Genomic DNA, 26823 nt, shown 5'->3' on the forward strand with positions numbered 1-26823 from the left:
AGGGAATGAAATAAGCATTTCTTTATTTTCAGGTTTTTTAAAAACTGATTTAACAAGAACATTTTATCCCACAAAGTCGAAGTCTCCATCCTGGACTCAGAATAAACGCCAGACATCCCGGAGGTGGCTTTCTTCCTTTCACAGTACTGTGCCGTGTGTGACTCATGTATCTGTGTCTGCGGCGCTGGAGGCCGGGCAGGTTGCCCCGTCGACCAACCCGCAGAGACCGGGCGCAGACGGAGACGGGAGCGAGGGCCTAAGAGGCGACGGCACTCGCTGTAATATGGGAAGAACGACCGAGGGGAGGGGCGGCATTTGCATTCATCACAAAAGCCTTGACTCGCATGACGCGAGAAAGAAAGGAGAGCGGAGCAGTTGAGATAAAACAACATATATACAGCGAGAGAGATGCAAGCAGACAGAATGGGGTTGAGCAAAGAGATCTTTGTTCTGTTTTTTCTTTAACCTTAAGGAGTGGTTGCTTTGTTAAGAACCTAAAAAACACAAGGTGCTAAGATTTATAAAAAAAAAAAAGTGAACAAATATGAGAGCTGTTTTATTTGCAATTACACCAGGAATAAACTCACAATGCAGGTTGAATTTTTCCGTTTCTTTTTTTAAAGCGCACGGCTCTAGAAGAATAGAAACCTCTGGGAACGTTTCTCTTGTGGCTTCATTATGTTTATGTTAGAATGCACAAAAAAAATGTAAAAACTGAGGCCTTTCACTTAAGATATATTATTCTACCTATAGGTGCTTAAATTATAATGAGGACTGAGAAAGAAAAAGACATAGTGCCCTTGCAAAAGTATTAATATCTCTTGAACTTTGTTACTTTCCAAGCATCTTAACGGGACATAGACCAAACAAAGTAGATCACAACAGGGAAGTGGAAGGACAACAATGCCTGGTTGAACGTTCATTTTCAAATTTCGCCACAGAAACCCAGTAGGATTTAGGTCTGGACGTTCGCGGGGCATTAATACGATTTGATCTAAACTGTAACATGGCAGATCTGATTGTGTTTATGGAATAGAGCCACTGAAAACAACGGAATCATTACATTAAAAAAAATAAAACATTTCTCAGACTTTAAAGTCTGAATTATTAGGAAAAAAGCCAGAATTTTGTGATTAAAGTCTCAAGTCTGAGAAAATTCTGAGAGAAAAGTCTAAATAAATTTTTTCAGGGCCCCTAATCAGCTTAGCTGAGCTCAACACATCTCCCCACCACCTCTGGACAGCTTCCCAGCATGATGCTGCCACCACCGTGGCTGGGGATGTTGTGTTATACTCTCCTAGCTGACCTGAGCGCCTCTGCAGCTGCTCTGAATAATTCTCTCCTCGTTGGTTCAGGTGGACATAGGGACGACTTTCAGCATGTCACAAACATATCCTGCAAACATCTTTAGATGATTTCAGCCCGCAGGCTCCTATGGCAACCTGCAGGTTCACGCGCGTCGGCTGCCTCTCCAAGTCTCTCAGCCAGCAGCTCTGATGTGGCCAGCTTGACCGAACACCGGTGAATAATTAAGTGAGCACATCAGTCTTGGGGTTTCCTTCGTCTACATCTCATCCTCTTCCATCTGCCGTTCTGTCTTCTTTACATGCCCCTCCACTTGTCCTTTTTCCCTCCCTTTTGTTTTATATGTTCTCTCTCTTTCTGGCTGATCTCCTGTTTTTTTTATCTCTCTCTTGTGGACAGACTTAAGAGATAGTTTCACAACACAGAAAGTCAAGACAGAGAATGGACACTGTTGAAACAAATGCAGTGGCAGCAATTAGAAACCATTATCTTACCACACATGACAGCTGGGAGGTTTGAGAGGTAACAAGTGGACATCTTTGTTAGTGATGCAATGTGGGCTACGTAGAAAAACAAAACAAAACAAAAACTGAGAGTCGAGGCAAATGATCAAAACTAAAGTAAAAATGACTTGGACAAAAGAACAAGCCTGCAACTTTTCATGAACATGATAGTTTTTGCCTCTATTTTATGGGTAGGTAAAGGCAATACGGCGCCATTTATTTTATACTGGAAGAAAAAGCTTCTCAATATGCTGATGATGTTCAATACAAATGAAATTCTCCCTTTTGCCCCGTCAGTCCAAAGAATATTTTCAGAAAAGTCTTTCGAATCGTGTCCAAAGTGAAAGATGTCAGACAATGCATCAAAAATGTAAAAAAAACGCCGGATGTTAAGATGCTTCTGTCATCACCTTTGATCGCCGCTCTGAGCCACACGTTCCCACAGCGAGGACGCGGTGAAATCTCGATCGCTTGTTTCCTCACAGGAACACAGTGGGTGTTGCTGGGCCAGAATCTGTCGCAGCCTGTTAGCCACGGCGTCGATGTCCATCAGCGGGAACGAGAGCGGCAGAGGTTTGAAAGTGGACAGACGGGACTTGTTGTGGTGACTAAACAGCGGGGGCAGAGGGGCGGTAAAGGTTATGGAGGAGGATGTGAGGGGAAGCTTTGTGAAGCGTCACAAAGCTTCGGTAATTAACTGGTCCTAATTATTACCGTCTGTCTTCTGCCGTCCGATATGGAAACGCACCGACTCTCGATGCAAATATGGAGCCCCATTGCACTAAATCGGGGAGGAGAGGAGGAGACGGGCAAAGATGAGATTGCTATGGGTAAAGGTGGGTGCAAGGTGAAAGGTGGGATAAGGAAAATGACTGGAGTTCAGAGGAGGAAATTTTGTGAGAGAAAATGTGGTTGATACAGCAACAACACAGAGTTGTGGACTTCCAGGTTTATGAGTTACTACACTAAGCAAATTCCCAAAATCCAGCTGGCATTTCCATATAACTGAGCGGAAATAAAGTCCATCACTGTGAACAAATCTGCAGCGACAGGACAAGAAACAAAGGCTTGAGAAACAAAGGTATGTCTGTGTTTCACTCAGTATATCAAGTTTGATCTAATAAATTTTAAATTATATTCTAATTCATTGAATATGACTGAATATCATTTTGCAGGTGTGAAAAATGACTTCATAAATATTACAGAAAAATTACATTACCCAAATTCTCACTCATTATGGAGTCTTTAAGGCTCTTAAATTTTTTTTAAAATCTTCTCCGAAACAACAACCAAAGCTCTCGAAAAGCTATTCAAAGTCTTCCTTTGCTGCACTTAGTTTTGTGACAGAAACACAAGTTCTCGACAGGCCAGGACTCAGGTGAGCGAGTGAGTCACCGCTCTTTCATGTCCGATGCCTTCTCTGGTTGAAAAGTGGTGGAGAACAGGGAGAGACGAGACACGGCGTCGCCCTGTGTAAAGATAAAAGCCCTAAATGAAGACGCCATCTCCACCGGTGTTTTTAAAAATTGCTTTTGATGGGGTGTGGGGGTAGCCGATTTTAGTTTTATCTCAAACGGGAGCAGGTCCGTCTGTGGTGGCTCGCTGGTAGACGTGGCGCAATGTAATGGACTGGTGTGCGTCTTCAGGCTTCGTGGAGTCTGACCAGCGATCAAGCACATATGTCCAACAAACTGTTGCAATCGATCTGCCAGTAGTTCTTCATCACACTGCTGCAATGGGATTTACTGACCTTTGACCTGCTGATCATGTCAGGTGATGCCTTATACCTCTGGGAAGTGAGGCAGTGGATGATAATAATGGCTTCCAGTTCAACATGTTTCTACGGGATTTTAATAAACCTGCAGATGATTGGTCACATCTCCAGATTGTGTTTATTAATATGTCTGGCAGTAATTTTGTCGCTCTAGTATTTTCATTGATGAGTTCAATAATATAACTGTTATAAGAAATAAAGTACATGTTAGAAATATACATCCATTCACTGAGGGGATTAAGATAGTGATCATACAACCAACAACTCTGATTAATATTTTTTTTTAATGAATTGGTCGCACAAATTTGATTCTACTGTGAATTTTCCAAATCCACATAAGATGAAAAATAAGTAAATAAACTTAAATATGAATGATCTATGCTTGGAGGGTTTAAATTAGGATTTTAAAGAACGCTGCGCCCAACTAGCTGGTCTGGACAAACGTGGGTTTCCCAACAGGAATGTGAAAATACAGAACATTCTCTCACCTGTAGTTGCTTTATTTTATTCTGAATCAGTTTAACTGGTAATGAAAGAAGGAAAGAAAGAAAGAAAGAAAGAAAGAAAGAAAGAAAGAAAGAAAGAAAGAAAGAAAGAAAGAAAGAAAGAAAGAAAGAAAGAAAGAAAGAAAGAAAGAAAATTTTTACTAGCCTGGTCTGACCACCCTTTACAAAAACGTTCTAGGGTGCCACTGAAAAAAAGAAAAAAAAAAAGATAGAAAAAAATTCAATTCAATGGTCACAATGATGCCAGAAATTGATTGGCTACTACAGAAACTGCCTTTCAAAGTTGCATTAGACCTCAAACCAAGTATCAGTGGATTCATAAATATGTGTTTGAGCTTGAATGTATAATTTTGACCTTTAAATCAAATAAAATGCATCACTAAAAAGAGCTTTACATTCTTATGATAAATGTGTGTCAACTTTTGACCAGACCTTCACTTTTGACCAGTACACATCACTTAAAAAAAAGACAAAATCCTACAAACGTTTCGGCTTTATACTGTTTGAATATATGCAATCTACACATCCTAGCTTTTCTATTTCATCTTCTGTTTCATGAAGATGAAATAGAGAAGGTGAGAGGAAGGCAGCTCAGGGAGGCTGAGGTGTGGATGAGAAAGTTATGGAGGGAGCTAAATGGCCTGTGTAAATTGAGACCAACAGGGCTGGAAAATAGGGCACATAAATTTAGGACTCACGATATTTTTCCCCACATCTTCCCGTCTCGCTGCCTCTCTCTCTGTCTCTGTAAAATAGTGGAACACACACAGTGGGCCGCAACACGAACTAAACCAGGACAATGAGGAAGTAGGAGGAGACAAAATATGAGGAATTTAGCGAGTGAGCTTGAATGGTCAGGTGTGACCATAAAGTCAGCACAACCATAAAAAGAAAAGATTTTCTACCATTTACCATTTTCAATACCTTTTACTATTTTGTCATAAATCTGTTATCAAACTACAGCTTAATTATGGCTGAATAGCTTGTGCAGTTGAAGGACAACATTATTATTTTCTTCTAAGGTTTTGGTTTAATTTATGTTAACTCAAAATCCTGCTGCACTGTTGTGTCTCTGCTATGTGACCCAACGGTGTGAAGCTACGGTGCTCTAGGCATCACCTTTCGATGCATCCGATTCGTTTACTTATAATTTACTTGATCAATAAACTTTCTTCCTCTTAAAAAGGAGTCATTTCTTTCCACAGTCACCACATGCTTGCTTAGGCAGAGGGATTGTTGCAAACGTAGTGACTGTGAAATCTACTGAGACAAACAACTTTATCAGTTGGTAACATAAACTAAACTTGCTTGTACAGCTAAAATCAAAGTAGATTAATGTCATTAAATTTAAATCTGAATGATTGGATTGTACCGGATCAATCCGGTTGTCTTATAGTTGTCTTATATAATATAAGACAACTATAAGAAAATATATAATCTATTTTCTTATATTATATTCTTATAGTTGTCTTATATTTTTTATTGTTTTTCTTTGGTTTTTATATTTTTGTTCAACACTCACAGTCAGCTGCTATCTTGTATTTTAAATGATTTGTAAATAAATGATGGCACAGTAAATGAATGAGTCTATTTTTTATGAGGAATCGTTTTTTCTGCAACTGTTCATTCAACTTTAGAAAAAGCTTCCCTTCCAGGTTTTCCCTAGAATGCAGTTAATTTGCTTCCCGTTTTGTTTTCTAATGACAGTTCCCCTGCGCAATTTGTTCATCATTTTTGCGTGTTCACTTTGCCAGTTAACCCTACCAGTCTACAGTCAACGACCTTTTCTATCAGATCCATATATGTGCGTTTAGCTCAGGTACCTTCTCTGTTTGCTTCATGGATCGCCTGCTCTTTTTTTAGAAGTTTTAACCTACCTGTGTTTCGGTCCATACTCCCCGGTGACACTCTGTGTCCCAATAAAAAGGAGGAAGAAGATGCAATCTCCACATGTGTGCAAAAGTTTCACACAAAAGAAATTTCCAGGTCATTGCTCGCGAAACTCAAAACGGCAATGCTCTCTCAAATGATGAAAGAGATGCGCCTGTGAATCTGGGGTGAGGAGATGCAGGTAGGGTGTTTTACTGGGCACAGAATGAATGAAGGGAACAAATAAAAAGCAGGAAAATAAAAAAAATGGCACACCAAGAGGCACGAGGCAAAGGAACACTCACTTTTAATTCTCTTATCGTTTACAAATGCTCCTAATTGCATCTGTTTTAGCAAAGACATGGTGCTGCCAAGCTGAGCAGCACATTACATTAATAGAGTACAGGACCTCAGCGATTACTACAACAATAGGCTCTATTGTACAACGTTAATTGCCGATATAAATGCAGGGAGATTTTGTTGAACCTCAGAAGGACTGAGGCAGTGCACTCCAAAGAGGAACAGTGTTGACAGGAGTCGTCTTTTTTTGGGAGGTTTGGGGGGGGGTTGAATAAAATCGAGGGACGGCTTTCTCCAACGATGTGGTAAATACTGGGAGCAAGGGGGAACAAAAACAGTATGGGCGGTGACTGCTTCGCCGAGTTTACCCGTGAGCTGTGATTAAACGTGTCACACGCGCGGACGCGACAAATACCCCCGGACGCAGCTCAACGCCGGTTCTGCACTATGATCGGACCCGTTTCCTCTGAAGAAACGTCACGAGGACAGACGTGCAGACGCAGCTGTTCTCGGACTGAATCGCTGCCTTTCTTCTCACAGAGAGGGGAAAAGCACAACCGCAGGAAAATTACCACAACGAAAACAATGAAAAGCTCAAATTAGTTGGGCAAAAGTTAATAGTGCATTCATGAAAAACAGTCTTCCTGTTTTCCCCCCCGTGTGTCGCCCTGTATATGTTTTTAATGTGAAAATGCTACACATTATCCCTGTTCCTCTCAGGTGGTCTAAATTGGCTGCCTTCCTCCTTTTCATTAGTTGCAAACCGTCTTGAATTTAAATCCTATGTACAAGTGGATGTTATCGCTCCAGATCTGCAGCAGCGGTCGACTCTTATGGATTAGCTCTGTGTACTTATTGTGCTGTGGCCCTGGGGTGATCAATGACAACTGCAGCTATTTGTGCCGCTACAAAAGCCAAACCTTCTAGACAAGCAGGGGAAAAATAGCTCAACATGTCTTGATAATATGACCATTAGCCAGAGCTTTAGATGGCACTGATTGCTGCAGTAAAACAGACTCTGTGGAGCAGCAGCGAGCAGGGCGACCCACGTAAAAAGACTGGCAGTGACAACCACAACGGCTCCACGCAAAGGCTTTCGTACTCTTGAACTCATCGTCAGATTTCAACACCCATATCTAAACTGAACTAACTAAAGAGACCAATTAACCAAACAGTCCTGTTTTTGGACTGATGGAGGCAACCGTAGTAACCAGAAAGAACCCATGCATGCACAAGAAGAACATGCTAACTCCAGGTAAGCCAGACATGCTACCTTCAGGCTTGATGCGACACCATCAAGCCTAAAAAATTAGATTTTTGAAATCTCCTTTTTTACGAATGAAAACAAAAAATGACATGCACTTTGTATCCATCAGGTTCGTGTCGATGCTTTATAGAATCACTCCTCTGTTGGGATATATCTTCTCCCATTTACACATTATTTTCTGAAAAAATGCTCAAGCACAGTCAGGCTGGATGGAAAGCATCAATGAACTTCATTGATGCTATTGATTTGTAATTGGAGTCTCCGACTGACTTAGATTCCCTCTGGTAGAACTTCAACCAAAGAAGAAGAAGAATTTGTGAATGATGATGTTGATTTTCTGCGCTGTTTTAGTCTGTCTGTAGTTTTAGTAAATGCAGTGGAGGACGTGAACGCAGCCATTCGGTCCATGTTGGCCACACTTCTGAATATTGAGTTAACATCAACAGTCACCTCATCGAGCTCTGCTCTTCTCTCTTTGCGGTGAAGAAAGATTGTTTACAGCACAGGCAATTTCCGGTAAGCTTTGTAGGGTCGAACTGGCGCATTACACATGCCACAGGCTAACTTTAGCGATCGGGTAAAATTTAAAACCTCAACAGAGTCCCACGCCTCTGGGTAGGAACTGTTTCTCAACAACCGACTTTCCAGACTTTACGAAGCAAAGCGTAAAACAAAGGGCTGGTTTTTACCAAACTAGATTAACTGGGCCAGAGTCCTGCCACCTTTAGATGTGTCCGCTGTCCTAAACACTTGAATTAAATGGCTGAATTGCCTCACAAACATCCAGTGAAGCTCTGCAGAGCTCTGCTAATGAGCTAATATTGCAGCCAGGTGAGTTAAAGTAGAGAGACATCTTAAAGTCGAAGGACACCAACCAACGAGGAGTGGAGTTTGAGACAACTGATCTAGGGTTATTAAAGTAAAGGCACTTTTATAAATTTCCTTCCAGTTCATAATTTATGCGCTCCTTTGTGCATCCCAGTAAAACCAGCTGGGAGTTGTGGCTTTAATGTGAGGAAGTGAATACTTTTGCAAGTCACTGGCTAAACCACCGGAGGAGTCCCTTTGCCTCTTCCTCCTCCTTTATCACACCACGTCTTTCACAGAAGCGGGCACAGCTGTGCTCTATCCATCCCTCTTCTTCCTCAGCCCTCCTCTATTCAGGCTGTGATTTCCAGAGCAAAGAGGCAGCTTCTGTTTTCCTTCCATGGATAGATGGCATCACACCTGCTGCAAACACCCTCCCTGTGTCACTCCGTCTTCCCCCCCCCGTCTCCTTCGCCCCTCTCCCAGTCATGCGGCCCTGCACTCATCCTCTTATTTACCGCCCGGCCCTCCCTCACCAATCTCATTCATTGATATAGATGCGATGCCCTTTGCCTTCCACCGTTTCCCCCCCTCCCTTCCCCGTTCGACTTCCTCCCATCTTTTCAGCTCTCCCTCTTTCAGAGCTTTTCCCCTCTTTCACACCGACTACAGAAGAACTTCCCGTTGGCATACAGTGTGCGGACGTGTAATAGGCGTGGCAGCTGGAGTTCCACTTTTTTTTTTTTTTTACTGCTGAGCCGCTGCTGCACTTCCGCTCCGTCCTCCAGAGGAAGCCGTCTAAAATATCCAGTTTTGTACTCATTACGGATCCCGGAAGGCTCAGAAGGGGGAATGGGGCTTACTGAGCGAAGGATCCGTTGCATGCCTCAACTTTGCGAGCCATGTTTAATCTTACCGGACTTAAATGAGTGCCTGTGTCTCCCAGGGGCACGCCAACAGTGGGCTCAGCTTTGTGTTTCATCCCTGAACACCTACAAACTCTGTTTGCATGTGAGAGCAAGAAAAGTACATTTCTGATCATAATTCGACACGTCATGCGGGCCGACAGTAGGCCGCTCCAGAGAGTAGATTTTATGGAATTATCTTGTATTAGTCCTCCAGATTCTTGCTACTCTCACTAAAAACCTAAATGTTGTGTTTTCTGCCTGCTGTGTCGCTCCGTGTTACCCTCTTTTCCTTGGATGTGTAATGAAAAAGGAGGGGTTGTCTTGTCAGCTGTAATAGCAGTATTTGGCCTTCTCCCATGATGGGTGCACCCATGTTTGTGTGAGAGTGTGTGTGCGTGTGTGTGGCACAAGGCCAAAGATAAACAGCACCCTTTGTCAGTCCATTTCCTTGAGATGCTCAGTCAGAAAAGGAAAACACAAATGGCCAAAGCGCTATTTTTCCTAAGCTTAATGTCTCAAATTTTGTCTTTTACTTTTACTTCCTGCTTTTTTACTTGATAATGGATGTCCAAAAGACACCAGAAAGAACAACAGCCCTCTGTCTTCTGCCGTCTCTAGACACTGTAGGGAACAGTCAGCCTCATAACTCAAACAGCACTCACGGCTAATCGAGGAAATTATTTTTATATTGAGCATGAATCACACATTATCCACAGGTGATGAGAACGTGTGTCAGTGGTGAAACCTCCCAAGAGTCGCCCTAACAACCACGTTTACTCCAAAAGCTCGTTAGCTGAATTTCCATTCGTCTCAAAATTGTGCAATTTGGAATTATAGAAATAAATTGGCTTAATGGAAACACAGCAATTTCAGGGGAAAAAAATATTTTATACGTTTTTGCGGTACGATGAGGTGATTTTTCAGCCATACCAAAATTTATGTATTTGGCAAAACTGCAATAGAAACACATTTTTTGCATCATGCCAATTCGTATACAGCTTATTTGTAGGCACTGGCCTCCTTGGACAATGCAGCCGGCTCCACTAAAGGTATCTCAGTATCGTATAATTCATCAAAAGTTGAGTAGAAAAAAAACGCCGGCATACTTAGCCGTTTCCAAGTATAAGTGACTTGTCACTCCAACGTCTCCTCTGATGAGCGCTGTGGCTGAATTATGTGTTCGTCCATCACTGACATGATTTTCAATGACTTATCTTGTGAACAAGCTTATTCACATGCATTTGTTGTCTAATGTTAACACCGCAACAGCAAAATTGTGTTTTTCAAACATTAGTAGAATACTGGAAAAGGTTTTGGTACATTTGCAACGGAAATGCATTGCTAATCCGATGGGTCACAAAGAAACCCACAGTAACGTTGAGAGCACAGCTAGCCTTATCACTACAGCAAAGCTCAGTGTTAGAAACTGTCTTAACGTTGTGTTTGCAAGTAAAAATGTAAAACTCCTGCTGCGTAAGCTAACATTAACAGAGGAGGAGATGACTGAAACAAAGTGCTGGGGATATTTAGTTAGTGGGAATTGTTTAGCCTACTTCTATCATGTCATGTTTGGTTCAGAATCCATCCTTTCTTGGTTCCACCTGCTTTTGTCTGATGTGGTTCTGGTCCCTGTGGCGGAAACCTGTCCAAACGTAGCATAGCACAAAATAGTAGACAACTGCAGTCTGTGGGGTGAAAGACCTTTTGTGACATGATTGTCATGGCTCAATGGAAGCTTTTTTAGTTTCTCTAGCCATTGACATTCAGGATGTCAGCCATTTTGTCTCTGATAAGAAGCTGTGGGGAGGGGCGGACTAGTACAATAATCCAGGCTGGGAATTTGAAACCATTCCAGTGAATTAATGCAAACTAAATGTAAGCAGGTTTGGGACAAACAGCTGTCTTTCTACACTAGCAGTGAACTTTTACATTGAAACAGATGGAAATGTTTAACATGAGACAAGAAACCTATTATTTATACATATTTTCAAAAGTTGCTTCATTAGTCATATTTCTGTTTTCTCATCAATATGCAGGACTTTTGAGCATTATGTTTTCCCGCAAAAGGGTGTGCAAATAACCTGAGCTTTTTAGCATGACACCTGCATGGAGCCTGGTCTGCAATGCTGTAACAGGCATCCTCAGAAAACGAAGGGGACGCGTCTGTCTTTTCCCCATCACAATTGCAGTTTGTGGGAGTTTTAGACAATCAAGTACTGAATTGTTTTTTATTTAGTGCAACCCGAAACAAATCTTTGGTCCTGGCCTTCAGTAATCCTGAGCGGTCCATGCCAGCGAGAAACGTCCCAGTGCTCCCAATGGCCAGTCCGCCCCTGGCTGTAGGTGGCTTTAAGTAAACAAAAACCACAACAAGTAGCGTGGAGTGTCAGACAGACATTAGTGCTTTGAGAGACTAAAAAAATTACGAGAAAGATTCTGCACAAAGAGTTTAGTGAGACTAAATAATAAAATTCAATTTCTTGAAGTGGCAGGAAAGCAGAGTCTCTTGGGGAAGTTTTTCCTTTTTGCCCTCTTCTCTTTTGCCTGCCAGTCTGAGTTTGTCGATCACCTCTCGAGCGCCTTCACAAGCACACTTTGATCAAGCCAAACCCTCTTCACCCAAGTCCTACCTCTCCTCTCCCAGCTGCTTCTCTTTAAAAGCACAATTTCTTCCACCCAATCTCATTCTCTGCTCACAATCTCAATTACTCTACTTTTCCGCATGTCTCACTTCCCCCCCTCCTCCCTCCTTCTCTCTGATCCTTCTCTATCGTATTTTTGCCACTCCATTGTCTCAGTCCATTAGGCAGACACAAATCCGTTTGGAGACAGAGCCTGAGCGCAACCCCCGTCCTCGCTCTCCAGGGCCCCAGCGCAGCCAGGAGAAAGCTCTCAGGGGAGGCAAACTCTGCCTCATGGCCTGGGAAATCCATTTAAACCTTTGCCACAGAATACTGCTCTTTCGTGTTGCACGTACAGTACATGTGCTTAATAGGGAATGTCGTCCCTGCACACACGTACAAACCCGCGCAGAGGTCTGTGACTCTCTCCACATCCCAGCTACTCTTTTATTCTCCTACATCCCTCAAACTTTCAGTGCAACAACGTCAAACCATTCATTCAATAGGCAGTCAACAGGAAGACCAAGATTGAGGTACTCATCAGAAATGTTAGTATCTACCAATTACTAGGTAAATGGTTAACAGAAATAGTCAACTGTGATTTACAGCTAAGAGAAAACCATTGGGATACGCTAATCCCTATGGTCTGTGACAAGCTAACAACTGTTAGCAAATACAAGCTTATAACGGCAAACGCTAAAGTAATTGTTCACTTTCAGAGGTGTCACTGAAGAGTGTGTGAAAGATTTAAGAAGATACAATTGGCCAAAGGCGTTAATAAAGAGTTTATCAAGGCAGCCAGTACTCTGTTTAAATCGTGTGGCAGCCATATTGATTCTTGAGTTTGGGATTAGCAGTGTTGTGGTCAAGACCACCTAACCCGAGACCAAGACAAGACCAAGACCAGAGTGTATCAAGACCAAGACTTTTAGGGTTCGAGACCAAGTCAAGACCGAGTCAAGACCAAGATCAGCGCAACGCGCTAAATGACACGATAAAATGTGAAATATGATCAAAATTGCTTCTCAAATTGATCTGAAAGATCCATATTCCCATAAAAACACCTGAATATTAAATACTTAATACATTTTACCAATATTAAAATCAAGTGCTTCCATCTTTGTGCTACAATCCGCGGAGGTCTGGTTCCATCCCTAAAAAGATAACACCCTGGGTGTTTGCCCATATTGCTCATGTCAGAAACCATCACTGTCTGCACTATTAAACATAGCAATTGAGAAAATGCCCTGATGGTAAATAACGCTCAACTATGAACACTGACCAAGGAGCAACAAAGAAATAACCAAGCACAACGCGCTCACCGTGACTGCTCTCACCCTCTCTCCTGCTACATGAAGCCAGGTAGTCTGACACCATGGCAGACATTACAGCTGCCACTTTGAACGAAAACAATCATAGAGCAATGTGCATGCGCTGCGTGCTCTTTCGTTCTTGTGTTTTATTTATTTGTTAATTAAAAAAATATCAATGTACATGATTAAATAAAATAATGATAGCTACTGCAGTGTACGCAAAGCATTATAAGAACAAAGAACGGCTCTCAGTAACACTCCAGTCCTATTTTCTAAGTAAAGAGCCATTTAAAAGAATCGGACTGTTCTTGAATGTCACATCACTATTTTGCAGACTTTTGGACACAGCTTTGTCCCATAAATGCAACAAGTTAGTCAACACCTCCGCACAATAATTAAGTGCTGAGAGGGACAACTTTTTTTCATCACGAATGCTCATGTGTCTCTGTACAGCTAGCTTTGCTAACATTATGTCAACGGAGCTTACCTTTGTTTGAGTTTCTTTTCTAAGTGACAAAAAAAGTTAAACGTTGTCCCCACCGTCTGTGAAAGCGAAGCGCTGCTGAGTTAGCTGCGGCCATCGGATTTCTTATGATTTATGCAGCGCTATTCTATTACTGACGATTAGACAGACATCTTCTGCCGCTCAGAGGAAACCACTGCGCATGTCTTGGAGCGCTGCGTGCGAGTGAAAGGTGGGGAGGAGGAGCAGGAGTAACAGAAACATGTAATTGCTTGGTTTTTAATTGGTGTGTTTTGCATCCACTGAAAACAACGATGTTAACAAATAAACTGGACAGTATGCTGTACGTTTAGTGATATTTTCACAGGTGCGGTCTCGACTGGTCTTGAAATAAAATGCCGAGTCCTCAGCGCCCGAGACCGAGACAAGACCGAGACCAAATGCGGTCGAGTCCGAGACAAGACCGAGTCCATCAAAAAAATGGTCTAGAGACCCAAGACCGATCTCGAATACTACAACACTGGGGATTAGGGATTAAAAATTGACAAATCTCAAACTTAGTAGCAAATGAACCACACAAATAAAGCACATCCATCCATCTCTGTATCATCTATCAAATCAAGCTAAATGTAGAAACATTTGTATTTGCTGTTGGGGTATAAACAACTTTGAACTTAATTTGTATATCGTCTACCAGGAATCGTCCTGCCACATGTGGGTGCCACACAACAGTCCCTGTGTATGAAGGAGTGCATGTTTAAATGGAAGCTGACGGTTCCCTGCCATATCTTCCCTTCCAGCAGTAATGAGAAGCAACAGAGAGTAGAGCTTCAGTGGTTGCTGCTGGTCTTGCCATGTCACTCCAGCTCACGTCTTTGCAGCTACAACAACCAACCTGTTGACACCAGAGGGTCACCAGACAAATGCAGAGATGACAACGGAGACACCGATAGGACGGATGAGCCGGAGTCGCCGTGCGGCAGGACAAACATGGAACTGTCGTATGCGTACTCGAGTGTGGGCTTCACACTGCCACTTGAAAATGTGTCTCACTTTCCCCAACACAAACAGCATGACCGAAGCAAGTTCAGTTCGGATGTGCCTTGTGCTCTCTCTTTAAAGTGAATGTAACAGTTAAGTATATCAGAAAAGCCGACATGTTGTCAGCAGCTGAGGAAACTCTAATGGGTGTGTGAGGTTTCACTTTCTCCACATGGATGGATAGAGATTTTGTTTTCTTAACTGGTCATTTTCCAGTTCGGTGACAAGAAGGCACAAAGCGAATGAGCCGATTTTGCTCGAATCCAGATCTCAATGGGCCACAGATAAAGCAGCAGCAGATTGCTTTATCCCATTAGGCAAGACCTAGTAAATAGGCAGAGATCTAGCGCGCTGTCCTGGTGCAATCTCCAGCTGATCCTGTCGCTGGCATCAGCTCTGTTGGCAGTTTGTCTTTCAAGTCAGGGCCCCCAACTAAGCCCGCCTGTCTGTCTTTATGCACATGGAGATAATACGAACCAGCGCGGTTCACTTTCACACCAAGTGAGAGCATGAACTGAGGCGTTTTTCTGTTTGCACGATGCGGTCATGAAGTCACAATAGTGCATAAGAGGCATGCTGAGGGGAATGATGGCATAGCACATTAAAATGAAAATTGAGGAAAAGTGAATTATGAGAGCAAAATTAGTTACCACCACATGAAAAGAATTTGCATTTACGTAAATGTTTCAGGTATTTAATGAAATTTTAACATCAGACGATTTTATTTCTTGAGAAAAAACACACAACTCTTCCTTTAAAATATTTTGTGATTGACCAGATTTTTTTTGGGGGGGGGGGTGCAATTTTACAAGCCACACTCGGGGTTGATTACTGTGAGACAGGTAGAGGTAACAGATCACTTAAATAGAACCTGTCGGAAAGCACAAAGCAGGCTAAAAGACAACAAACACAGTCATTGGCAAGTCTATAATTTTCTGAGGCTTTGGGATTGCAGCAAACCACAGTGGGAGCCGTTATCATGATGAAACAATAGAGAATCTTCCTGGAAGTGGCTGACCTACCAAACTTACTCCATGAGTCCAAAACATAAACATCCCAAAAGCAAAGGAAGCGTAGACCGCACGCCAGTTAAATTTGCATTTGTTTCATGAAAAAGCAAAAACAGAAGTAATCTGATGAACACTCCAACTCTGAGCTTCAGAGGCGAATTAATCAATATATGTAGCCATTAGTTATCCGTTTTAGTTCACTGGTATACATTTAATCACAGTAAAACATGTGTATTTACCTTAGAAAATAATTCATATCAATGTACCAGTGGTAAATGTGCTTAAATTGCACTTTCATAACTATGGATGCGGAGGTTGGTGAGGTAATCAAATCCATTAAGGTTATGCTGGACTAACGGCAGTCTGTAAAAAGTGAAATCTGTAGGACATTTTTGCATAAAAGCAGGACAGAATCATTGGAGAACTGAAGTTTACAGTTATTTAGTTTCTAATGTACAAACTGCCTGCCCATCATTCCTTAAAAAGTTTCCGCAAATTCTAGAAGCTTACGGTTTTCTGCAATCTTTCTCGAGTCCTACCTTGGCAGCCATGATCATTGAGGAGCCTCCACGTACTCCGAGGATGGGAATGTGGGTTTGGGCTGAGATGAAGTCCAGGATCTGAGCGATGGCTTCCTGGTCTGTGTCGTCCCCAAACACAACACCCTGCAGCCAGTGCTCCGTCATCAGGTCGCAGATGCTCTTTATAATGCTTTTGGGGTCCGTTTCATTCATGGTCAGCACCTCCACGTTCGGAGCCATGTGGAGAAAGTCCTCCTTCTCTCTGGCCCCTGCCAATGCCACCTCGCTGGAGTTGCCCACCAGCACGACAGCGATGCTCAGGCCCCGCAGGATGTTAGGCAGGGCCATGTGGTGCGGAGGGGGCTGCGGAATGGGCATGTAATGGCCGCCACCGCCTCCTCCGCCGCCCTTTTCTCTCCGTGAGTGACAGGCTGGGGGCAGGTGGAGAAGACAGAGCAGCAGAAAAAGGAGAGGCAGGCATAAAGACGAGCCTGTGGTGCGGTGAACCGATGGAGGTGAATGAAGGTTCCGAGCCCCGTGTTGCACCTGAGCAACAATTCGGGGGGGGAAGTGAGCCCCAGCATGTTGGTGAGGCAGGGAGGAGCTGCAGCGTCCACGAACAGGCATAATGTAGGAATGGGAGAGAAATACCTGGAAAGATAGGAAATGAGCAGGGAGTGAGGGGGACAGGAAGGTGGTGAAGAGAAGGAATCAGAAGTTAGCATACAGTCGTAAATCAATTGAGTACAACAAAAAGCTCAAATGCTAAATCCATCATATGTTTCAGATCATATCTATATGCTCAAATACTTGGAGAGTTGGAGTGATGGAGAAAAAAAGGGATACCCTTGTTCTAAAGCACCTGCGTACATCAAAGAAGTCATGCTTGACACTTAAAAATTAAAGCGACAATACAGGAAACAATGTCAAACATGAATCAATAATGTATGCAGAATCTGGAGAACGAAAGTTACAGTACATGTTACAGATGAGACGCTGGTTTCCCGATTGGATGGGAGAACAGAGGGACACAAGGAAAGGAGAAAGCAACAGAGAGAAGGGATGTAGGGAGAAAAATGAAGCAAGTAAACAAAATGACAGAAAGGGCAGATGGAGGAAAAGACGACTAAACGGCAACTCAGGTTCACTGACAAACTGTCTGGAACAAGATGAGTGACGCGTCACCCCGAGACACAGACAAACCGACTGATGCTGAAACTAATTAAGTGATTGACGGTAGAGACGCTCTGCACAATTCACAAGGCTTTGAAATGAAACCCGCCCTCTTCCTCCGTCAGCCCCTGTTGGCCTAGTTTAACACTCTTCTGCTGTCCACCCCTCCCTTCATCCTTACACTCTATTCGTTCTACTTGACCGTACCTTGCTCTCACTGACCGACTCTCTCTTTTTATTTATAGAGTTTCTTAATAATGGGAATGCAGATGGGTGGGAGGGCCTGGCGAGACGATAAACAGTGGGCAGACGGAAAATGGCAATGAAACTTCAGATTCAAGAGAAACACTGTAATCTCTCTTGCTGTGGAGTCAATTTTCGCTCTTGATGGTCTATCCTACCATCACTCTTCTTCATGAGTGATGGTAGGATAGATTGGTCAATGGGCAGAGACGGCAGAGTTGTCGGCAACAATGTGATTCCAGCTCTGGTTTGTCATGATAAAGAAAGAATAAAACTAAAAAGAAAATCTTTTTTATTCTTCTGTCCATCTTCAAACTCCCACCCATCCTCAAGAGATGTGATTGGAAGAATGACAAGCTGTATACAAGCATCTTTGTTTGAGGGGAAGGTAGACTCAGATCTCCCTTATTCATGAAAAACCAATTAGAATCACAGCTCTGCCACGTCAAAAGGTCCACTGGAGGTGATTCTACCATCCGATCTGGATATCTCCAAGAACAAATGGGAGATTTGCAAGGCATGTCACTGGAAAGAGACCCAGGGCCAAACCAAGAAGAAACTGGAGGCACTTTATATACTTCCTGGTAAGGGATACCTTGCTATTTTCCTAAATGAGCTGGAAAGTGCTGCTGGGAAAACGGTTGTGCAGAAAGATTGGAAATATTGGCAGAAAAAAGAGACAAAAAGCTGCACATAAAGTAGAAGCTCTCTTCTGTTTGTTATTGTATGTTTACAGTTTACATGTGACTGAGTGGGAGGGCGTTTGTCCCCACTGAGTTTATTCGCATATAGTCAGAGTGGGTGTAGGTGGAATAGATGTTTGCCTCACTTTCGTGGGCAGATGATACCAGGGAAGATGTGGATGTAGCCGCTCGTACACTTGAGCGGAGCATCGTGGGTCCAACTCGCAAATGAATGCAGCTAACGAGGCAGATGGAAGTTACAATGGCAAACAAAAACACGCAGACAATATCCACCGCGTGAAGCTGACAGCTGATGAGCCGGGGAATGACAAAGTGGGAGGAAAAAGCAAGAAGAAGATTGAAGGAGGGATAAAGGGATGCATGTGGAGATGACAGAACAACTTCTTAGGGGAAAACTAATTGCTGGAGATTCGTCAGCTCTAATTACAGGTCCCTGTGTTAATATTCAATTGCACACCACTCTTCAGGAAGGGTGGAGAGGTGGGAGGGGAAGGAGGAGGGAGAGATAATAGGAGGCACAAGGACATGAAGTGGGTACTGGGGAGAGGAAGGCAACAAGAGAGAGGCAGTGCCGACTGGAGGACAGGAGAGAAAAGGGAAGAGAAAGTCAACGAGAAGGATGGAGGGAACGAGAAAGACAGCAAGGAGAGTTACAGAGTGAGACAGAGAGGAAGATTTGGCCTCTTTGAATCTGGACTTCACTGGCAGCACTCTGTTTCCATGGCAACAATTAAAATAGGCCTACATATACAGAACACAGTTGATGGACACTGAGATATACACATACCCAGCAGCATGCACCGGCGTTTTGTAATAAGCACTGATCACGTAAATGCGGCAATACAGTCTAGAGTGCACTCACTCTGCTGAGCATCGCTGAAGTGGATGTACTTAAACCAAAGTTCCCGCCACACACACAAAGATTTTGGACAGAGTTTTACAAATAAACAGACACAGAAATGTTGCTTTTCATGCATCCTCTAACAACAAAATTACCATCTTGTTCTGCCTTTCGCTGCCTGTAACACAAGTACTCAGCACCCGGCAGCCACACACATACACACACGCACACAAACACCCTTCCTGGCACTCGACGCAAACTCACCACCCCCTTACAGATTATATTAGCCAACATACTGTGTAATTTCAATGATCATTCAGAGAGATGCAGCCATTAAAAAGGTCCCACAGTGACTGGAAGAATGTGTCATGAAGGAACACAAAGGGCATGTACTCACCTGTACATTGCACAGTGGATGTTATGATACTAAATGACCCCATTTTCCAACCAGGGAACTGACCATTTGCCCCATTACCCACACAGGGAACATAGCAGCCATATCAGTTACACAAATGTGCGCTGCAGTTTCTACGGACTTAAGACCGTGCAGGTACCCGGGCTTATGCGACATTTTCTGCCTTAAAAGAAGAAAACAACTTAAATCGATAACATTGGTGCAACACGGATAAATATTGCACACCTTATTTTGAATAGAAGTTCTGGGTTTATACTGCTGGAAGATATAGAAGGATTGTCACGCTCCACAGTCTGTCATTTTGAACCATACGGCTAAGTAGGTATGTGCTCCAATAACTTGAATGGTGATTTTTCTATTGGCTCGTAAAAAAACATCCAAAAAAACATGCTTTTATTTTCAGAACAAAACACTCTGGAGAAATTTTGTGACAATGAAAATGCGACTTTTTTGCTCAATCTGACCACTAGAAAGGCAAAGCATTTATGTTGAAATGTCCCGTTCAGCATTTTGACACTCAAAATTGTTTGAGTACCAAGGACAAACCCAACAGATTTACTTTCACGGGTGGAGCATTACGGCTTTGTCTACAATGAACAACTTGACGTATGTACATAAACACAAATTGCTTTGGGTTTATTCCTAAGGACACAAAGACAGAAGAAAGAGAAAGAGGCAGGGCAAAAAGTTAAAAAATAAAGAAGACAATAGACTGAAGGAAATACAAGGTGATATCCTAGAAGTCTGATTCTACACCTGCAGAAAGAGAGAAAAAACAGAAAACTCAGATCCCTTTGTTACATCTATGGATTTGTAACATTTCTTAAAATTAAGGATGTCAGAGTTTAAAACACTACTGTCTCCATTCATAACCTAAATTAATCATGTCCATTTCACTGTGGTTATTTTACATTTAATAGTTTTTTTAGTTAAAACTTTTACATGAGTTTGCTACCTGACTCGACCTAATTAGACTTCTCTTCCACATGAAGGATAAAAGGAGGCAAGATGGTGAAATGCTGTATAACAATGTTTATGTTAGCGAGTTGTGCTAATGACTTTATTTCAGTCTTGAGATCGAGTTTGGTTCACTTACAATGACATTAGCCCATTAGCCTTTAATCTGCTAAGTAGTTAGTACAAGCTTTGTTAATTATTCACACTTATACCAAAGAACATGTCATCAAGTCAGTTTTTTCAAGCAATATTTTGTGCAGAGTTTTATATTGAGTCTGACTTGCTGCCTCGCAGCAAGAAAGTTTAAATTTCGTGGTTCCTGTGTGGTGTTTGAATTGTGGGTGTCTCCCACAGTACCAAAACATGAAAGTTTGGTTAATTGGCCACTGTAATTTGCCCCTGGGTGTGACTTTGTGCTTGGTTATTTATCCTGCAACATTAAAGCAGCTGTAGAAATGGGTTAGATTGGTCGAAGTTTGACCCGAGAAGGGTTTAGCAAAATAACCCAAATGAGCTGATTTCATCCCATCAGCTTTCAGAACGTATGTGTGTCCTATTTACATGAGGGGAAGAAGAGTACAAGAGTAGTTAGAGGCAGACCATCTAACTGGGGCTAGTCCTACTTAAAACACTAATTTCTTTTCTAAATTTCCCAAGTCAGTATGTCCCGTTGGGATCTAGTTACAGAGGATTCGATGTGGAGTCAGTGATATCCAACGAAAAGAAGCCTTTTCGATAATAAATCATTTTGTTAAACTAACACTACTATTAGGAAAGGTTAATGCAAGATGACAATTTCACACCTTTTTGCACAAACATGTTGGGAACAAAAGGCAGCATTCCTGCCAAGAGACCGATGCCATCAGTAACCGCAAAAAAAAGCTTTTCAGGACAAGTCAAAACAGAATTTAGTCAAAAACTAATCTAAAAAAAGAAATGATGTAAAAACAAAGCAGTTCATTTATTATGAAGGGAGAGTTTTGAAAGCACTGTGAATTGATGTAAAACAGAACAGTGAGTACCTCTCACTGCGGCTACTGTGGAGGCCAGAGGCAGATTCAGTCATATTGGAGCCCAAGGCGAGATATAGGCTTCCGGCCCTCCAGTTCCCTATTTTGTCATTATTTTTTAACCGTTATTTCTCTAAGACCTACTTTCAGCTGATTGTTTTCTTACTGCTGTAAGTAAGACGTTTATTTAGTTTAACTCGCATTTGCTATCTCAAAATCTCTGTAAGAGCAAAGAGATCTTGAGGTTCTTGATCTATAGTACCTTAAGAGATCTTAATGTTTATAGATGTTGAGGTTAGTTTTTCTGAATGCAATCGGCTTCTGACACTGGTAGATGCTGGTAGAGGTACATCCCAGCTTGTCATAAATAGCATATATATATATATATGCATGTTCTTAATGATGAAATATAATCATGTTCTTAAAGGGCCAGTATTATGTAAAATTGACTTTTTTGAGTTTTACATGTTATACTGGTATTCCCTCATTAAAAAACAAAACATGCCTATAATGTTGCCTTGATTCTTAATGCATGTTTGAGAAATCCTTTAATCTCCCATGGCAACCATTCAGCTGTACAAAATGCCTGGGTGGACCTAGCTCCGCCTTCGAGGCACAGCTCCTCCTCAGAGCTGGAGTTTCCAAGCGTCCGCCTCACAGAGCAGTCCTCCCCCGTGACTCCCTGACTCTGCTCCTTTAGACTAGCCAACAGCAATTAGCAAACACCCCGAGATACTGCACATCAGCTGAGCTCATTATAGGAGCTGCTTCTCATAAAACACTAGAGGAGTGAGCTTGTGATGATTTCCTTAAGATGGAGTTTCACAAAGAGCAGGAGTTTTTAAAGAGACAGAGGCCCAATTTTAAGGTGTTAGATTACAAGTCAAATTTATTTTAAGTCATATTATATATATTAGAGATGTGCCGATCAGGTTTTTTCCTGCCGATACCGATCACCCAGGAGGGCCGATCACCAATACCGATCACCGATACCAATCACATTTATTTTATTTTTTTTATCATATACACTACCGGTTACATTATGTGGAAAAAGGAATCATGATTTCACCTTAATTTGGACAAAAACTTGTTTTTAATAACTTTTTCCAAGAAGAAAACTAAACAAAACAATTGTGCAAATTGTACTGCTATCAATAATACTATAATAATAATACTAATACTAATAATACTAATAATACTATCTTTAACAGACTGATAACATATGAAGGCTCTGAAGAGGCTAAATAATGCTAAGAGCCAAAATAAAACCTCTCAACATTGCCAAAATAATTCAAGTATAAAACTTAACATTCAAAGGCAAATACAGGATCCATTACAATAAACAATCCAGAGTTACTGAATGAAACCTTCCTGATAGCATGGCAGCTAGCTGATTACTGCTAGTTCTGATTGGCTGTTTCTGACAGAGCAGAGTAATTATGCAGAACAGGGAGGAGATCGATTATTTTTTTTAGAGATTATCTGTCTCATTTTAGGACAGCGACAGTTTTAATACGTATGTAAAATGTATTTTTTTAAGTTAGATGCTGCAGCTTTAAACAGAGGTTCGGTGTGAGAGTCACTACCAAGTGGAGCAGAAGCGGCGCTCTGTCTGTGAAATATTACTACCTGTAGCGCGTAGCAGTGGTTCAACAGCGAGAACAGAACCACATCGCAGCTCGAAGACTTAAATAATTTTGCGGGTTATTTGTTTAGCTTTCTGACCGTCATGCTAATCCGGGTGAGTGTTTGTAGCTGTGCGCTGCTTTACCTGCTATCTGATCGCTCCATATGTCTTTTTTACTGTAGTGAGCCTCGATGTAGCCAAACTCCGTCAAGTATGGCATTGTTTTTATGCCATATTAGATTCGTCGTGTTGATGCATTTTGACGTGCTTCAATTTTCCGCAAACTTCCCCATTCACACAGTGCGTTATAGTTCCACATCGCTTAGGATTTGTTGCTGCGCGTTTGCGCAGTGTGAAGTAAAGAGGATTCCAGCTGCACAGGCAGAGTGCGAAATGAGCAGCAGGTGATCGGTTTGTGTGATCGGCAACTAGAGACCGTGATCGGCGATCACCGATCATACACTTTTTCATGGAAATAGGCCGATTATGATCGGTGGCCGATCGATCGGCACACCTCTAATATATATGCAGCATTTTTAGAACAACTGAAGGTAGCAGTTACTTGATTGTGCTATAATGGCAATATATGCCTGCAAAATGCATAATAATTTAATTTAAGATGTGTTTCTCTCCTATATGAAGCCACTAAAGCCTAAAAAGAATATTGCCAGTAACGTCTTCCTTTTCTCTAACATAGAAAGTACTCCTATATCAGTGCTTCTGTTTCGTTTTTCTGTGGATGCTCTCTATTCTCAACCTCCAGATGCCCTTTCACACTGAGCCAGGTGCTGCTTGAGGTTTCTGCTTGCTAACAGGGAGCGTTCCTCTATACTGTCACTACATGCATGCTTGGTACGAGGGATTGCTGCGAAGTCAGGAGGAGTAAATGCTGCAACTCAATGATTCGATTCAATCTGCTAGATTTTCTGAGAAAGAAAACGTTTTTTAACCAATTTGAATAATAAATTGACCTTTAACTACACTGTTTGATAGCTGGGATTATTTGGAAGCTGCTTGATTGAACTGAAGTTACTTTTTGAAAAATACCATGAAACGAAAAGTATTGTGAATTGGCGCTATATAAATAAACTGAATAAGAAATACCTCACCTTATTCATTCATTTGACATTCACCCGGTTTATAAGTGATTGTACTTTATTGTACATCCAGAGAGGTTGTTGTGACATTATTAAACTGTAGCCCTGGGTCTTGTGCCATTTGGAGGTGATTGATGACATTCCCCCTAGTCAAAATACCATTCTCACTCGTCAGAATTGAAATCAGAGACCTATCCTAATGTCATCTTGGTGCCATAGGCAATTCCCTAATGTGCATAATGGTTAGCATTATGCACATTAACATTAGCTATACCGCACAAATATATGACAGGAGCAGAAATCAGTGGCACGCCAGCAAAAACAGAAACCAGAGGAGTATTTGTTAGTAAATGGGAGAATCAAATAAGAAAGAATGTCCTAGAGGACAAATATCAATATATGAGATATGTCTTTCTGAAAGGGCCTACCAAATATGGGCTCTGTCGTCAGGAACTGCACAGCATGGCTATCCAATGTTACAAATGGAAAAACAATTGTTTTCTTGACACATAATGTGTGTTTGGCAACATAGTAAATATGGAGTCAGGATGGGACACAACTTTATTTATGCTACAAGGAGGCCAGCAAAGTGTTGTTTGTGAGCATGAAGTTTCTCACACTCAATAAGAAAATGCTTAGTTTAATTATGGTTTTTAATGTTACATGTCTACTATTAGCACAAAATGGCTGCTCAGGTCCACAGATGTACAATAATTAGCTGCACTAGAAATGTGTTATTTCAGTGTCTGAGCCAAACAGATTACACAGATTATTTCCACTTCCTTTCTGATTTACAGAATGTGCTGTGTGATAGATGGAGCCCTACTCAGAGTGTTTTGACAGCTACATTTCTAAAGTGAAGCTAAACCATCCCAAATTAAATTTATGAGTAGAAAAGTGAATCTTTTGGCTCTTTCCATTCACTCCTTCACTTTTTTAAGAAACAGGAGAAAAGGGAGCGCTCGTGCATGGCAATGTCAAAAATTACTGCCAGAATTTTCTAAATTATTGTTTTTCATAGTTATTGTCACATGTAGTGATTTACAAGAACGGTTTGTTAGATCTCCAAGGTAGTACTTTGAGACAACATTTGCTGTAATTCTAACTCCTCACTGGACAAATTTTAATCATAATATTTTAATTATATATTGGAGATTTTAGTATCTCCAATACATACATGCATTCATACATGCATTCTGTATGTATACATACAGAATGCATACATATAGCATTCTGTATGTATGCCATATTCGCAACTACACCATTTCCCCCCCACCCCCCATTTTTTATGTTTTTAACAAATTTTTGATTTTGGACATTGAAATGATTTTGGCTATCGTGAACCGCAAGCTCGGAACATAATTAAAGGAAGAATGCTGAAAGAAATGATTACATGTGCTTTCAAAGCTTTTAGAGAATTGAAAACACAAAAGATTGAGCTTCAGGAAGTAAGCACCTTTAAACTGGAACAAAAAAAATCCAAGTGTATTACAATATGTGGTCATAGAACAAATGCCTGTATGTGTCAAAGGACCAGGATTTTAATTGTGCCTGAGCGCTTTGTCCCTGCTGGGGGCGGATGCTGCTGCCACTCTGTTGTTACCATGGAGTGAGCATGCTCGCTCTGAAGCAGCGTTCAGGTAAGTGGTGCTTGTCGGGGTAATATCTCACGAACGGCTAATCAGTATTACTCATGTTTCCTGAAGGGAGTTTTCTGATGTTATAGACTACAGTATGAATTCCTATTTTAATTTGATTGTGCGGGGGAATGGTACTGATCCTGCAGGATTATTTCCATGTTCGATATTACTAGATCTGCTGCCTTCGTATGACCTACTCGAGGGAATGACCAGATGTCACATGCCGTAAGCCAATTAGGTTAAAAGATGGTGATTTGGGAAGCTTGGCAGGCCTGGCAAACAAAAGGGGTTCAAATAAGCCCAAATGCACAATAAAGAAGGCAATAGTAATTAATTTACTTCAGACACAATATGGGTCATTCTGCTGTAGCGGAAATGAGGATATGAAGCGTGGCACACTGTGTTTTTTCCACTGATCTTTTTTCTCTCTCTCTCCTGTTTGAAACAGAGTGGCTGAAAATCGGCTTTCCAGTAAATCAAAAACAGTGTCTCGCTTTACAGGTGAACAAACAGGCCTCTTGTTTGAGCTTCGCATTTAATATATGGTGCCCAACGCAACTCCTTTCCAATTACAACATATTCTGCTCTCACTGTGATTAATCTACACCGCACAGGAAGCTTTACAGCCTGAAAGGTTTGTGCCCTTGTGGTGCCATGTAAATGTGTGTTTATGGTTGATGACTTCAGTCTGAAAGGCAGTGACCAGTGCCAAAAGCAGTCTGCTCTCTCCAACACTTTTACAGAGACCAAATTTATGGGGTTTTTTTCTTCCTTTTTGCTCACATGAAAGGAAACAGAAACATGGAGCACTTATATAATCTGTGGTGGTTCTAGCATGATCCTAAATGTAGAGGGGAGAGAAAATTTGAAATTAGATGAGAATTGTAATTTTAAGCAGAGCAACTCTT

General features: G+C 41.8%; 1 protein-coding gene across 5 annotated transcripts in view; it reads right to left on the reverse strand.

The window, feature by feature from the left end:
* grin2ba (glutamate receptor, ionotropic, N-methyl D-aspartate 2B, genome duplicate a) overlaps positions 1-26823 on the reverse strand; it is a 178459-nt gene that overhangs the window by 104647 nt on the left and 46989 nt on the right. For all 5 annotated transcript variants that reach the window (XM_008415507.3, XM_017306255.2, XM_081609718.1 and 2 more), the window contains exon 4: positions 16227-16859. In XM_008415507.3, the coding sequence (XP_008413729.2) occupies positions 16227-16859 (633 nt within the window). The remainder of the gene's footprint in view (positions 1-16226; positions 16860-26823) is intronic.

This window comes from Poecilia reticulata, chromosome 8 (genome assembly GCF_904066995.2).
Source record: "Poecilia reticulata chromosome 8, P_reticulata-male-v2, whole genome shotgun sequence".
NCBI lineage: Eukaryota > Metazoa > Chordata > Actinopteri > Cyprinodontiformes > Poeciliidae > Poecilia > Poecilia reticulata.